Source organism: Coloeus monedula (genome assembly GCF_965178545.1).
Source record: "Coloeus monedula genome assembly, chromosome: 1".
NCBI lineage: Eukaryota > Metazoa > Chordata > Aves > Passeriformes > Corvidae > Coloeus > Coloeus monedula.
The window spans coordinates 122,370,363-122,385,168 of record NC_138781.1 but is presented as its reverse complement, the minus strand read 5'-3'; the positions used below and the strand labels follow the sequence as shown (position 1 = coordinate 122,385,168).

The following is a 14,806-nucleotide window of genomic DNA, read 5'->3' as shown; positions in this document are numbered from 1 at the left end:
GATACAGCATGAAAGCTTGGCTTTTATTCAAATGTGGAGAAAATGTTTCCAGCGTTCATGGCAGCCAAAAAAATCTTGAAGACATTAACTGCAAACATCTCAAAGACTCAAAACCTAGACTGCAAATGCAAAGTAAGGGTCTTAAATTTTTTGTTTGCACTTCCATATCTATTTAAAAAAAAAAAAATCATGGCACTAAGAAGATAAAAGAGAGGAGGAGTGTGGAGGTTTTGGATGTTTTCAGATGGAGACCGTAAGCATACTATGAAGCAGCTGCCTTGACTGACAGTCTCTTGCCCACCTGGAGGAGAGGACCTGCTGTGAGCTTTCCATGCATTACTCAAAGCCGGGTAGAATGCAGCAGTAGCAGGAGGGGTCTGGATTAAACTCTCTCCCCTTTGATTCCTGTGGTTTGTGCAGAACTCCTGCAAAGTTGAAAAGCACTGGGGAAGACTGTGTGGTTTTCTGCCAGACCACAGCTGGGGAACTCAGGGGTCTTTTGCTGTTCCTGGTTTTTGGTCACTGGAGTAATAGTGCTGCAGTCCACCTTGCATCTCATGGTCACAGTCACTGGTTTCCCTGACACCAGTGTTTGTGTGTGGGGTTGCTCAAGAGAGTGGAGAAAAAGGCTCTGTGGTTCTCCCTCCCTGCCCTTCCCATCAGCAGTGCTCACTGCAGCATTACAAGAGGAAAAATAGAACTTCAGCTCAGCAGCTCTGCCCCCATCCACTTTGATGGGTGGGACCAGCCACCCACCAGGCCTTCACTCTGTCCTCTGCAAAAGAGTCGACAGTGCCTCTTTGGAGCAGATGATAAATCAGTGGGGATGACTGAACACTCCATGCTTTTGATCCACCAAACTCTGCTGTGGTCATGCTTAGATAAGCACAGGGAGAAATACTGTCAGTTTTCCACTGAATTTCAGAATTTACTACATTTTTACTAGCATCTTGTTTGCTTGAATATGTTTATTTTTATCCCCCAGGCAAATATTTCTGCCTCCTGTGAACCTTTTATGTAAATCAACAGAGGCATTTGGCAAGCTGTATCAAAACTGTAGCTTTACATATCACTGAAGCGGAAAATAAATGGAAATAATTACTGATGCCTCCAAGTACAGATTTGTTTCAAAATGAAAAGTGTAGCTTAGAGAGGGTGGGCAGTATATAGCTAATGATTTCCTGTTAGCTTACATAGCATTGGCTCAGACATTTTTATTGCATTCCAGGATGTGTTTTCTCCCTCTTTGGGGGGAGATCAGGAAGAGATAGTGGCTGTTTGTTTGTTCATTTTATCTATATTGAACAGAATCAGATCTTCAGTTATTTAATAAACCACTTCTCAACAGGAAGCTAATGTTCGATGTGTTGCTGTGGAACTCATTTACATCATTCTGACACTGAACAAAAAAAACCCCAACTAACCAACCAAAAAAGCCCCCAAAACTCAACCAAAAAAAAAGAGATATGGCATTAGCTGTTCTGCTTCACAAAATCTCCCATCATGCCAGTGTAACAATACTCCAGCTTGTACAGCTCTCATGTGCTTTGATGATTGGAGAAATGCAGGGGGAAAGTCAGCTCATGACTGAAAAGGTAGATAAAAAGAAAAAACCAAATAATTTTCAAGTTTGCCTGAAATGGTGGTTTGCTGCATTTAGCATGTACAAACAGCATTTTGAATTCTTTAAAGGATGCAAGATCTGCTTCACATGCAACAACAGCTGAATGGCAAAGAAATCAGAAGGGTTGAAAGTCTTCACCTATGTCACATCTTCCAAAGCTGTCCCTACTGAGGTGACAGGTTTCTCAAAAGAATGTAATCTACACAGAAATCAACAGATGTTTCATCGTTTGTGAAATGTTCCTGCCAAGATTTATTTCACATCTTCTTTTAGTGTGCCAACCAGCCCAGATCAAAGAGGCCTGCCTTAAAAACACAGCCTCCAGGGTCTGGGGAGAGGTGGCATGAAGCTGCTCTCTGGGCTTGGACACCACCTCCCAATATACAAAACAAAGGAGAAAATTATTTTTGCCTGTGGTTACCACAATCAGGTTAGTTATGCTGGTAACATAATTGAGCATTCACTGCACTAAAATCCTTGATCATTTGCCCCTGTTTATGTCAGAGGCATGGATACTTACTGACCAGTCCAGGGCAATTTGAGTAGACCCAGATCTGAGATACTGCTCTGAGGGGAAACTGCAGCCTGGCAACTAACTTGGAAGTGTCTTTAATTCATGTATTTATTTTCACCAGTGTGAGTGTCCAATGAAACACTCTGCTGTTAAAAGCTAATTTCTGAAAATCATGTTCTGATGCTATTACAGAATTTGTACTAGGTAAAATTTCCAATTAAAAACCAAAAAATCATCAAAGAGGACTAATTTGCAAAATCTCCTATAAGCTGCAAGCTTATTTCCTGACTTTTTGTCTAAACCTGGCACCTTACAGATGTACTTTCTGCATTAGCTTCAAAGAAAAGGAATGCACTACTACAAAGGGTTGGTTTTTTCCTCTTTTTTCCTCCCTATATAAAAACACAAAGCTGGGCAATCCTTAGAGGTAGATACCAAATAAATTTACTCAAGCTAATAGCAACATTCCCTTATTTTGTTGGTTTAACAAACATTCCTGAGCTAATTTGCCTAGAATATCTTTGCAAAACAAACAAGCTCAAAATAGTGCAAGCAGTCAAAGTAAAATACTTTAAACATTTGAATTAATTTTATCACAGATGGTAGGAATTTACCAGTAAAGTTACTTATACGTTCTCAGGCAATACTGTTCAAGCATAACTTATCACTGGAACAGAGGAAAATATGTTATTTTCATTGTCTTTTAAGACAGTTGAAATGGAATTTATTTGCCTTTCTCACTCAGCAAACTGGATAAGAGCTCTAGCTCTTTAAATGCTGTTGTTCCAGTTTCACCGTAGAGAGGCTATAAAACGGGGGTGCTTCATTAAAATACCATAGCTGGCACCTCTCAGAGGCACAGGAAAGGAATATTCACTGAGTAAGTAAGACATTATAAATTATAATTGAGATTCAATTCTCCCAGGGAGAAGAGAAGGTAACTTGTCATTTGAAGTGTTGTGAGTTTCTGAGAGTGGACCAGGAGTTTAGAGGGTATAATGATATCATTAAGAAATGCCCTTGCAAAGCAAGCAAAATTATACTGTGCTGTTTCTTGAAAACCACAGGAACTCTTTATTGTTCTGTCAGCAGAGGTTCAAAGAGCTATGTGACCCCATTAACATTCATTCAGGCATGTATAACAAATTGGAGGGGGGAAATTTCTTGAATAGTTAATTATATTTTGTGTGTTTGAATACCTAACAGTGTTATCTGTAAGAGCTCAGCAGCACGGAATGCACACCTTGCACACCTGGTTTACCTCACAGCTTTATTTTTCTTTTAATATTTAAAGGAGAAGGCAGTATCAAAGGTAGAAAAAGAGTTGGGAGGTTGGAAAGCGGAAAAAGTAGATAATGGCTAGCTGATTTGATGGCTCTGGTTGAATTGCTCTAGTATTTGCAGTCCTTCTTCCATGAGCAGCAGTTGTTATTAGATGACCAGAAAACCCTTTGAACCCACATATCCGTGTCAGATAGGAATATGTGGGATGATACACTGTAAACATAAGCTAGAATCTTGCAGGGAAATCGAGTTGATCTCATTTTCAATAAGACACAGCTCTTCTGGCCAAACTATTTATTTATTTGTGTGTGAAAAGTTGACCAAGAAGCCCTTTCACGCACAGTGGCAAATGACTGCAGTCCCCATGCTGCAGTGACCATTGACTCAGCTTCAGCAAAGACAGTGGCCAGCAACAGAAACTGAAATTTTGCCTGTTTGGTTTTGAATGCAAATGTTTATCTTCTTTTTTTTAGAGAGAATGATTGGTAGATATTGTCTCCAATGTTAGCAGAAAGCCCATTCATATTGATTAATTAAGTCAGAAGCTTTATCTGTACCAATTAATTATTTTCAGTTACACTACAGATTCAGGAATCCTTATCTCTTTAGGACTGTCTCCTTGCAGCTTTCCTTGCACTTAGCAATGAGATCGATAAATGATATGATAAAGGCAAGGACCATCACAAGGAGTTGAATGTTGTCTGTGCTATACTGAGGAGATGTTGTTTCCTCAGAATTCAGTTCAGGTTCTCTGTTTTTCTAAGTGATGCCAAACAAAGTTCGGATTGTCAGTGGGACTCTTCGTGAAACTTCACCCAGAAGTTGGACTGGGACCTTTTGTAACTACTGTCAATGTCCATTTACATAAACATTCCCACTAAGCCACAGGAAACCCTTTCTTCCAGCCACTGGGTACATATGCTACTGAGCACACTTACTAATTAAAATCTGCTTCTCTTGGAAAATAGAAGAATAAAATTTATATTACCCTTTAAGCCTAGGCAAGCTTGCATTCTATTTTCAGTTCATCAGAATTTCTGCTGTTTTCCTCTGTAATTGTTACACAGCGATCAAGTATTTTGCTCATCACATATATATTCATACTTCTGCCTTTCTTCTGAAAAACTGTTAATCTAATGACCTTCTAAATGTATCTGCTATTTGAAGAATATTTGCATTGTAATTGTACTTGTGTTAGCTATGTATTTTTTTAGCTGCATTTTTATTGCATGTAGATTAGAGTTGGTCAGAAAGCCACCTCTGAAATGGAAATTATTTTTTATTACCCTTTGGCCTTGCTTTAAACTGGTTCCACTGCAAGCAGTTTGAAGCAGTGGGAGTGTGCTCAGAGTGAAAATCAGAATGTACATTCAAATGGTCTAATATGTGTCTACCAGGAAGGGGTGAAAAACACATCCTGAACTAATAATAGGAAGTTTTGAATTACAGGGAAGTAGAGCTACTGGATGCATTTCCACTGAAATCCCTTTTTTCCTCAGAAAATGCCCATTTGCTGAAACCAAAGCTCAGTGGAGGGCAAGGGGTAGAGATGAGGGGAGAAAGAAGTAGGCTGAATATTTCTCTTGGTGTTTCCAACATTCCTTGGAAGACTGTGGTGTTTGAGGTTGACATTTTTGCATCAAGGAACCCCTGCTATTCAGGAATGCTTGTTTAAGTGTAAGGTTCTACACGGTTAAGAAGAGACATAAGAATATTTAAGAACAAAACGGTTCTTCAAGATCTCTAGGCAAATGTTCTAATAGAGGTACAAAATTTCCAAAAAGTGCTCAGACATTGAAGGGCATTTTGTGCAAGCCTAGAAAACTCTCTTGAAGTGGAAAATCACTTTCTGCCATGGTGTAATAGGGGTGGAATTACAGCCTCCGCCAAGACAATGGTAAAAGTTCCATTTGAATCAGCTGGCACTTCACCTCAAACTTACTGAAAGCATTGTAGTCTCTTTTGACCATGTTGACCATACACTTATTTGCCATACAAATATGTATGACCATACAACGTTTGAGGAATTTATGAGTTCCTTTGTTGAGGAGGAGATAATAATAGAAGAGGCTTATGTGTGTAGAAATATCCTAGTTTTCTGCACATAATCATCAAACAACAAGTAGGCAAATGTTTCCAAAAATCATTGTCTTTCTGCATAATTTAAAATGTTTCTGACTGCAGCTTTTTGTCAAAAACTTACACCAGAAATTACCTTGCTTAGAGGAGCAGAATGAACACAGTGTCCTGCCAAGAGCCCTCTCCTGCACCTGTGTGAGCTGAGCTGCTGGGTCTTCCACAGCAGCAGTCAGGGACCTGTGGCCAGTTCCAGCGATGCAGCACGTCCTTGAAGGCACGTGCTAAAGACAGGGCTGTGAGCCAGAGCTGTAAAGGAACAGCTGGTCTGATACTGCCACAGCTGTCCTCTCAGGGGACATGAATTTCAGTCCTGCAGCTGTTAGTGAAGGCTCCAGCAGGACTCCTAGAGAGAGCCAAGTCCTTATCTACCTGTGCTCAGGGGATAATCCATGCCACATATCTCAGTGTAGAGTCATATCAGAGTGATGACTCCTTCTGCCTCGACTGCCTCCATCTCCCTATCCACATGTACCTCCATTGCTACCCCACATTTCAAACAAAAGAGCACCCATTCCAACTCTGTTGTCATACAGCTCTCACTGAACTGTCACTATTCCTCTCTCTTTCTGGTCTAGTCCTGTATATGTAATCCCTTTTATATTTTTGTAATGATCTCTGTGTATATTTGTCACAGCAAGAAATTACCTGTAGTAAACACTCTCTCCAGGAAACATTCACTCATGTCCCACGCGAAAAAGGAGAAAGCTTTTGGAGTTGTAAAAGAAGTTAAATAGATACTACAGACTCATCACTCCTGAAATTTTATGAAATTATGAAGAACGGGGACAATGTAGATTAATGCAAGTACATTAGAGCAAGTTCACATCTTATGAGAGGAAGAAACGTTCAACATGATCTATTCATGCATATGTTGGTGGGAAGGTTTGAGCGTGACTGGTGTTAGCTCTAGTTAATTTTTTATTGTCTACCACTAAGGAACAGCTACTTTGTGTTCTAGGCAGACTTACTGCAACAAACTTTCACATTTCCTTGCTAGGACTGAAAGAGTATTTTCCTCCTTTCTAATGCTTATCAGCAACTTGGTGAGATCTTTATTAAAATGTAATAACTGGCATAAAAAAAGACCTTCCATTTAACATATGCAGCTTGTCCTTGTACTCATAGCCAAAAGCCCCGAAGTATCCAACCGGTAAACATGGCAGGGCTGATCAATTCTGCTAAGCAGTTAATTCCAGCTTTCAAGTGAAAAATGTGAGTCTACAGCCTGCTTTCCTTTGCTTTTTCCTTGTTCCAGTCAGCTCCCTAGAGATGATAGACACACAATGAACATAGGCCTTCTCTTGCAGAGAGCAAAGTCTGTTTATCTACCACTTTTTTTATATATAAAATGAGTCAATCCCTCTTCTCATCTCTTATAATTTCAAAGGCTCCCTCACTGGCAGCTCAGAGAGTACTCACTCTACACATCACAACAGCTGCTGGAGACAGATAGCAGGAGCATTTCTGGAATGATTCAAACTGACCTTCTTTCAATGGATACTAAATGCTCCTCATTAGCTGTGACTTCATGTTCAGCCATCCAACACAGGTCTCTAACATGAAGCACATTCTAATATTGGGGGAAAAGGTAGCTAGATAAACAGATTTGGGACCTTTTGAGGCAGCCTTTAATAAAAAACAATTGGTATGCTTTTTATGTGTACATATTGCAAATTATTTCATTCAAATACCTGTGTAAATATGAAGTGGACTTTAAATCAAGAAAGTTTTTTTCTACATATGTTTAAGAAACAGAATATTCAATTGCATCATACAGCATCCAATAAATTCTGATCTTTAGCCACTTTCCAGTTGCTGAAGTTCATTAGAACTTGAAGTTGTCTAATTTTAGGAACAGTTCAATCATTCTTACTGAGAGGACGTCTCTATTTCCTTCACAGACCAGATTTGTAGGTCCCCTTCTGTAGGTTAACCCATTTTTATATAGCTCATATTGCCTCTATGAACATAAGCTTGAGTTACTAGCAGATCTTCTAGACCTACTAACAAGGACTCTTGTTTGGGAAGCTGCAACCTGCCTTTTGGACATATCAACACACTGTGATTACAACACAGGAACATTCTGCTTTTATATTCTGAGGAAATTGCTTGTCCTCTGGTAGACCCTACTAAAGGAACAGTTATCCATCTTCAAGGACCCAGCCTAGAATATCACCTTTTCCTCAGTTTCCCTATCCTGGGGAAGATAATGCAAAAATCCAAAATGTAAGTATTTCCCTAATTTTTTACAAGTCTTTAAATTCTGGACATAAATAAGACAAAAAGGTCTGTCTTCAAGTAGGTTTCTTTTTAACAGGGGAAGGGAAAGAGGGACACATTCTCAGCTGCCACAGATCATCATTTCTCTGCAGATGTGCAGAGAACCTCAGACAGTTGCAATGTCCCAGTAACTGGCCTCAGCTCTCTGCTCACTTCTATCAGCATGAAAGACTGAGGAAAAGCCAAACAATCAAACGAGCAACTTTTGAATCTGCAGTCAGTCTCTCAAGATAAACTGTTAAATCTACATTTAGGGGCTTTTTATATGAGGTGCTAAGGTTTTTTTGGCTTGTCCTTGTCCAAGCCAGTGGATACATGAGCCTATATATGGTTTTCCTTGCCTAGCTTTTGTCACTGAGGATTTTATCTGTTCTGACTTCAGTAGGCAATGACAGAGATCTCTGTCTTTCTGTTAATACAACCTGTTATAAATACCAGTGAGACATAATAGCATCACAGGATATTTATAGCATAGGCCGACTTTACCTTACACTACAGATTTCTACAGAAGGGCTGAGTATTCTTCAGCTTGTTAAAATGAGAATTGTCATTCCCTTAAAATTTTCAAATAACAGCAGTATTACGTTCAGAAACTGTGGAAAGAAGAGTTTTATTTATACTTACTATGCAAGCCATCTTATAGCCTACATCCTTCACAAGAATGAAGAGTTCCACCGGAAATACTTATTCAGTCAAAGAAATCACACTTACCTTTGGTTTCAGAGTACAAATGTGTATAAGCAAGGAAAGAAGAGTCAGTTCCTTGCTCCAGCATCTGGGCTGGTGAAGGAAACATCAAGTTTTCAGAGCAGAGGGCTTGGTGAAGTCTCCAAATTCCCGAGGACTGCCTGGGTTCTGTTCAGATGCCCAGTTTGACCATAACAAATATTAAATTATGCCCATCAACCCAGGTCATGCTGACCTGAAATACTGTTCCATTACCTCCACTTGATTTCAAATTTCAAAAAGCAAGAAATACTAACAATTAAGACAGAAATCAAATGCTTCTTACCACTCATAATGAAATAGATTATTAAGTATTTTTATTCCCAGGTGAAAACTAATGAAACAAGCATACTTCCAGACTTTTTTTTTCTAGATAATTTTGGAAACCTACTCCACTGTAATAATGCTATTCTGAAAACACAGCAAAGTTCCAGAAAAAAATTGGGTTTGACTTGAAAACTTTTATCAGCTCTAAAGACTCATATTTTCCCACTAAGATTTGGAAAAATAAACATACAAAAATAATACACCTTAGACATAATATTGAACTGCATATTTTCCCTTCAGGATCTACATTCTTCTCCACATTTTGAGCTGGTCAATATTTTCTGTTAAAGCTCTTCCTTCTCAAATACAACATGAAAAAAATTGATTGTATAAGATACTGTCAAGAGACAAGTAATTTGCTGCTATAATTTAACTGACATCAAGTTTCTTGATCCTACATAATTACAGTAGGAGGAATTTTTTAAAAAATGACTTTTTAAATCTATTGCTCATGTTAGAGATCAAAAAGCTTCATATACTTCTAAACAGGCTGAGTTTTCCATAATCTGGCATCTCATTCTAGATTTTGAAGTGGGATAATCTCCCACTAATAATATCTAATAATATCTAAACAAACCTGTTAGCTTGATTTTCTGATTTCATCTAAACATTAATGTTACTCTGTAGTATTAACAAATGTACCTTTGACAATTTACTAAGAGAAGCTTATACAATTTTCCGTTATTTGAAGATTTTTTTTTCAAAGAATTTTATCTGTGCTTGTATCTGATCAAAGCGTTCTTAGGTCAAGCATCATTGATTTCCTTTCATTTTCTTCTCCTCACAGAAATACCAGCTTCAAATTTTGTCTAGTTTATGATAAACTGAAGGTAGCTTAAAAGAACTAAAGAAATGCAATGGATATCCTAATGTACTTTATTGGTCAAATCTTCTGTCAAGTTATTGCCAATGAAAATCTGGAGACAAATTCCTATTTGCAGATCTCAGTTGTTCCCACTGCTATTCACTGCAAGGACTGTGAAATTTGAATCAAAGCCCTGTTGAACCCTAAGATCACTCCTGCAGTGATTCATCATTGTCACAAAGTAGGAATATGGTTTATTTCTTAGGAGTCACTGTAATCACATTTGAGTACACCTGGGTGTGACAGAACTATCAGAGAAAGAAAGAATACAGCCCGGAAATAACCATTCACCCTATTTCTTGTTTCAGTACCTTGAGACAGCCTTGGGGCAAGTTACCTGTTAGGTAAGGCAGTACTAGGTACTCTGGAGTGCAAACCTGATCTTCAGGTCAGTTTGGAATCCAGTTTGGTGATTTGTGCCACAAGTCATTCAGCTGGGTCTTGGTAGACCATGGCCTTCTGACTTGGCTTTCACCAAAGAAATGGCAGGTAAGGTCAGACCTTCTGCTGTTTTGAAGGTTTTAGCAGATTTCTGGGTGCTATTGAGAAGTTATTCCATTTCAGTTCAGAGTACCAGCTGGGGGAATTTCTAAATTGCTATGTGCATGCGTGTACACAAGCTGCAGTACACAGCTCTGGTGTTGGATAAGGCAGGAACAAAGAGTGTTTCTTTATATTCATTGCTAGCAGCACCATAAAATCAAAAGTCCTGTCTGGAGGCAAACCAGCTACATCCTCAGAGCAGAAGCCAACCAGCCTTAAAAAAAATGTCTGGGCTTTACTGAACATGAAGGCTGTGTTCACTGTAACACTTCAGCCTTGGTTTCCAGGATTATTAGAGGTCTTCAAATACAGTGGTCTGTAGCAAACACCCTGTGTACTAAGAAGGGACCATTTCTTACACACTTTACCTGCATCACTATTGTAACACGGGTTTCTGACCTTTGCTATTGACCTCTGATGCTTCTAATCTGTTATGCAAAGTGCCAAAAGATCAGTCTCTGGTTAACTTAAGCCACAACTGAATTTTGTCTACAATCATAGGCTAATTATAAGCTCAGCATGACATACAGAGAACTGTAACTTCACAGACGAAGAAAACAGAGAAAATACGTGCAGTGAAGGGGAAAAGCTGTTCACATTAAAAGAATGAAGATTAGAAGTGAAAACTCAGAAAGTTATTGGAAAAATAGATTTATTTTGTACACATCTCTTTCCCCACCCTTCCATCCACATGACAATCTTGTGTTTAATATGTTAAAATTTAAGAGATCTGTAAGGTCTAGGAAGGAGTATGGCATGAGCTCAAAGCATACAGTGACAATTGTCTTGTGCTAAAACAGCAGACCTTGTTAATCAGAGATGATTTAGGCACTACAAAGACATTTGTCCCCACACTGCTGTGACATGATGAGAATTGCCATACTGCCCAAATACTTGTTTAGCAATTTTTAGGTCATTAAATAATGTAACTGAGATATAATGAACTGTCTTGTGTGATGCAATATGTAGAGAAATCCGTACAGAGCAAGGAGTAGTATTGAGCAAAATGTGCATTCAGCAATGTGATGATATAACTCCTACTTCATCTTTCTAAATATTTACAGATTTTACAGGATTTGGAACTGAACAGCCGATATAATAGCAATATAATAATTTCTGCCATCAAGTCCACCAGATTTGGCTAGTGTTTGTTTTACAGCTCAAGATGAATTAACATATATGCCTGTGTAATGCTTGTTGTCTGCACTTTAGTGATAATGCATTGTAGCAATGATTTGAGGAAAAATAAATTGAAGACAAATGCAAAACCACTGAACTGCCAATAGATAAATTGGCTGAAAACAATCTGAAAGTAAGAAAAACCCCCAAGGCATTAATTATTAAACACTATTTGTGTTTTTTAAGTAACTCTATATGTCAAAATGGGATGGTCTGACACACTGAATGAGATGTGAGTTTAAAAAACTACAGGAAAATTCTTTGGCTGTGGCATTAAAATTGCCATTACATAGTGAAAGGCTAAAAGTTCCTGGCACAGACAGCAACATATGAACATATGGGTTCAGCTCCAGGAGAAATTGTACGGGAGAATTATTTTCCTTCCATCCACTTAACTAGACTTACACAGGACTTAATATAACCCAAAATCTCTTCATAGAAAGGAGGACTTAGATAGCCATGTAATCTGTCTGTCTGAGGATTTGTACATGCACAGCGCCTTAGCTATGAGAAAAAACAAGGAACTGAAACAATCTGCTCTTTTTTTTCAGACGACATCATCTTATGGGAGCAGGACCTGAATTTTTTACTTTCAGTGACCTCCAATGCAGTGACTCTTTTTCTAAAGTATGTAGGTCTCATCTGCATTTCAACAACATTTTACGTAAATTTTACCTTAGGATGGCACTAGTTCTTTTAAAATAATAACAGAACAAAGTCTCAATGAAAATGCTTCAACAGCAATGGTGAGAGCCAAAAAACCAAACTAAAAAGTCCTCACCATCATTGTTTGCTAAATATGTGCTTTATGAGCATGAATGACTTGCTTCTAAAACTGGTAAAAGGAGTGCAGCATTCACAACTCCTACTACTCCTACTACTCACAAAGTCAGTGGCTAGTTAAGTTTAGGACATGTTATCCCAATTTATGCTTTCAGAGAGAGTCAAATTTCTACTAATCCTGGAAAAAAACCAACAGTAACTTGACTTCAGATAAGAAATGAAATGCACGCGCATACACAAAAAAGGCAGGCTCCTTAAATCGCCCAGCACAGGATGTCAGGCTAATGACAGAATCATAAGATCAACTTTGGTACTCCCAGACTTCAGTACTTCCAGAAACATACTGTTGCCAACAACTGCAAAGAAACTGCAAATAGACTGCAAATAAAGTGGCATGGCCAGATATCAGATGGGATGAAGACTGGACTGGCCTCTTACTGAAGAGATGGAAAAGCAAAATTTGTACAGGCACAAGGACACCTTGCTAGAATTTGATTTACTTATGAGTGTCACTTGGCTTTATCTTCCTTCTGACTAGAAAGTTTTTTTGAACCACAGAATGTTAATTGGTATGAAGTGATAATATCTGCAGGAGAAGATAAGGTATTGTCCTAAGGACTAATTGCACAGCTTGACTTCCTAATTTGTTAGAATAGATGAAAAGTCCTCACAAAGGGGAGCACAGGCTTAAAACTCCTGGTAGATTTTTCTACCTCATTTTTGAATAATAAAACAAAGTAGACACAATCACGATCTACTTGTAGATAATTTGCTGGTCAAAAAATTAGTTGAACAAATTGTTCCTTCTGGTATGCAAGTTAAAATAAACATGCACACATCAGAGAGAATTATTATTGAGGTGTTTATAAAAGCAGGATATCTTGTAAGTACTAAGCAAGAAAAATCCAATCACTTATCTCTCCTTTTAAATATGTAGCTACATGAAACATGTGGTCCTTAAGCAAGCTGGTAAAAGGCTGAAGTCATCCCTACTTTGAGCAGGAAGTCAGACAAAGTGATCTCCAGCACTCCTTCCAACCTAAATAGTCCTTGGATTCTATTAAATGTCCTCAAATAGTAAGGTTATGTAAAATTACTTCAGACCTAAAAGTCCATCCCAGGTCTAACACCAGAGATGGGCTCGGACTTCAATGGAAGGGACTGAAGTCCTCTCTGAGCACCACAGTTTATCCTCATCCTCAGGTTGCCCCATCCTCAGGTTGGCCCATCAGTCCCCAGCTGTCTTGTCCTGGCTTTCTACCTAACCCCGTAACAGCAAGTGATTTTAGCTTGCTCCCATTTATCTGCAAGCACCAAGTGGATGTGCAGCCCCTAAACAGTCTGAACCATAATGTACCAGGATCCTGTGTGACAAATGAAGGCAGTCAGAATGAGGGCACAACAGGGAGCCTGTCCTCCCTCTTCCTCATTTCCATCCAACGCAACTGCATCCCCATGAACACAACAGCACACTTCCATCTGCTGAGGGAGCTGCTCTCATCTCCTCTTACCCTCCATCTACATTCACATGTGCTTGCATGTGGACTTCACACTCCAGAAGGCAGACACTGCTGGATTTTAATCCCCCCGAATTCTCTGATGGATTAAACCTCAAATCTCTAACCCTTCTTAATGCTGTGGTAAGTAATGCACATACTGGCTACATTGATTTACAGCTGAAATAAAAGTGAAAGACAGACAAAATGAGATGTCTGAAAATCAATCTATGCTGCAAGTGGATGGGACGTGAAAGCATTCTGGATTATGTTCTCCTCCCTTCACTTTGCCCAGTGCCTGATGAAGCAAAAATCACTGTCAGCAGCAATAAAAGTTGCAGGTACGTGTGTTACCCTCCACCTACCTGTAACCCTTCAATGGCCAGTTTGAGGATAGATGGTGTAAGCTTGGAGGCTTGCTTGAAGGAGAAGTTGCTCCAGTCTATAATTAGAATGAAGCCATTTATCTGAAGCTCCTGATCTTCAATGAGCACTTCCAAGGAAAGAAGAATAGCCCGAAGGATATCTATGAAGGAGTTCCTAAAGCAAAAGCAGAAAAAAAAATCAATGGTTGCAGTTATCTTCAAACCTCAAGATACTCAGTTTTGCTGTGGGTGGGGCATGAGCAAGGGACAGGGATTTATTCTGGTAGACTTATCCTGAAAAAGAGTTGTTTCAGAGCTGTCTTTAAAGAGCTCCTGCTCCAAAACTGCTTGATGTGATAAATCCTGCTCACTGACAGATAAAATAAACAATGAGATCTCAACTCTGCTAGCAGTCCTTACTATAGATTTTAGCTAAGCTACTTGGGAAACTACTTGTCTGTGATGAAATTAAACAAATTCTAGCTATCAGTTCAAATCCTTGCTCATTTAGATATACTTTACCAGCTCATTGTTTGTTTTCCTTCTTTTCAGAAAATGAAATAAATCAGTACAATATTAATATAAAAGATATCATTACAACTAGGTTCTGTGCCTTTCTGCTTGAGTGTAGGGAATGATCCAAGGCTTAACACAATAAAGTTTGACAGTTGCCTTAGTTTT

The 14,806-nt window shown here is 38.8% G+C and overlaps 1 protein-coding gene across 1 annotated transcript in view; it reads right to left on the bottom strand.

The window, feature by feature from the left end:
• Positions 1-14,806, bottom strand: part of CLVS1 (clavesin 1) — a gene marked incomplete at both ends in the record, with an annotated part of 88,131 nt that overhangs the window by 50,651 nt on the left and 22,674 nt on the right. The window contains one exon of the mRNA XM_082294978.1: positions 14,126-14,300. Within this exon, the coding sequence (XP_082151104.1) occupies positions 14,126-14,300 (175 nt within the window). The remainder of the gene's footprint in view (positions 1-14,125; positions 14,301-14,806) is intronic.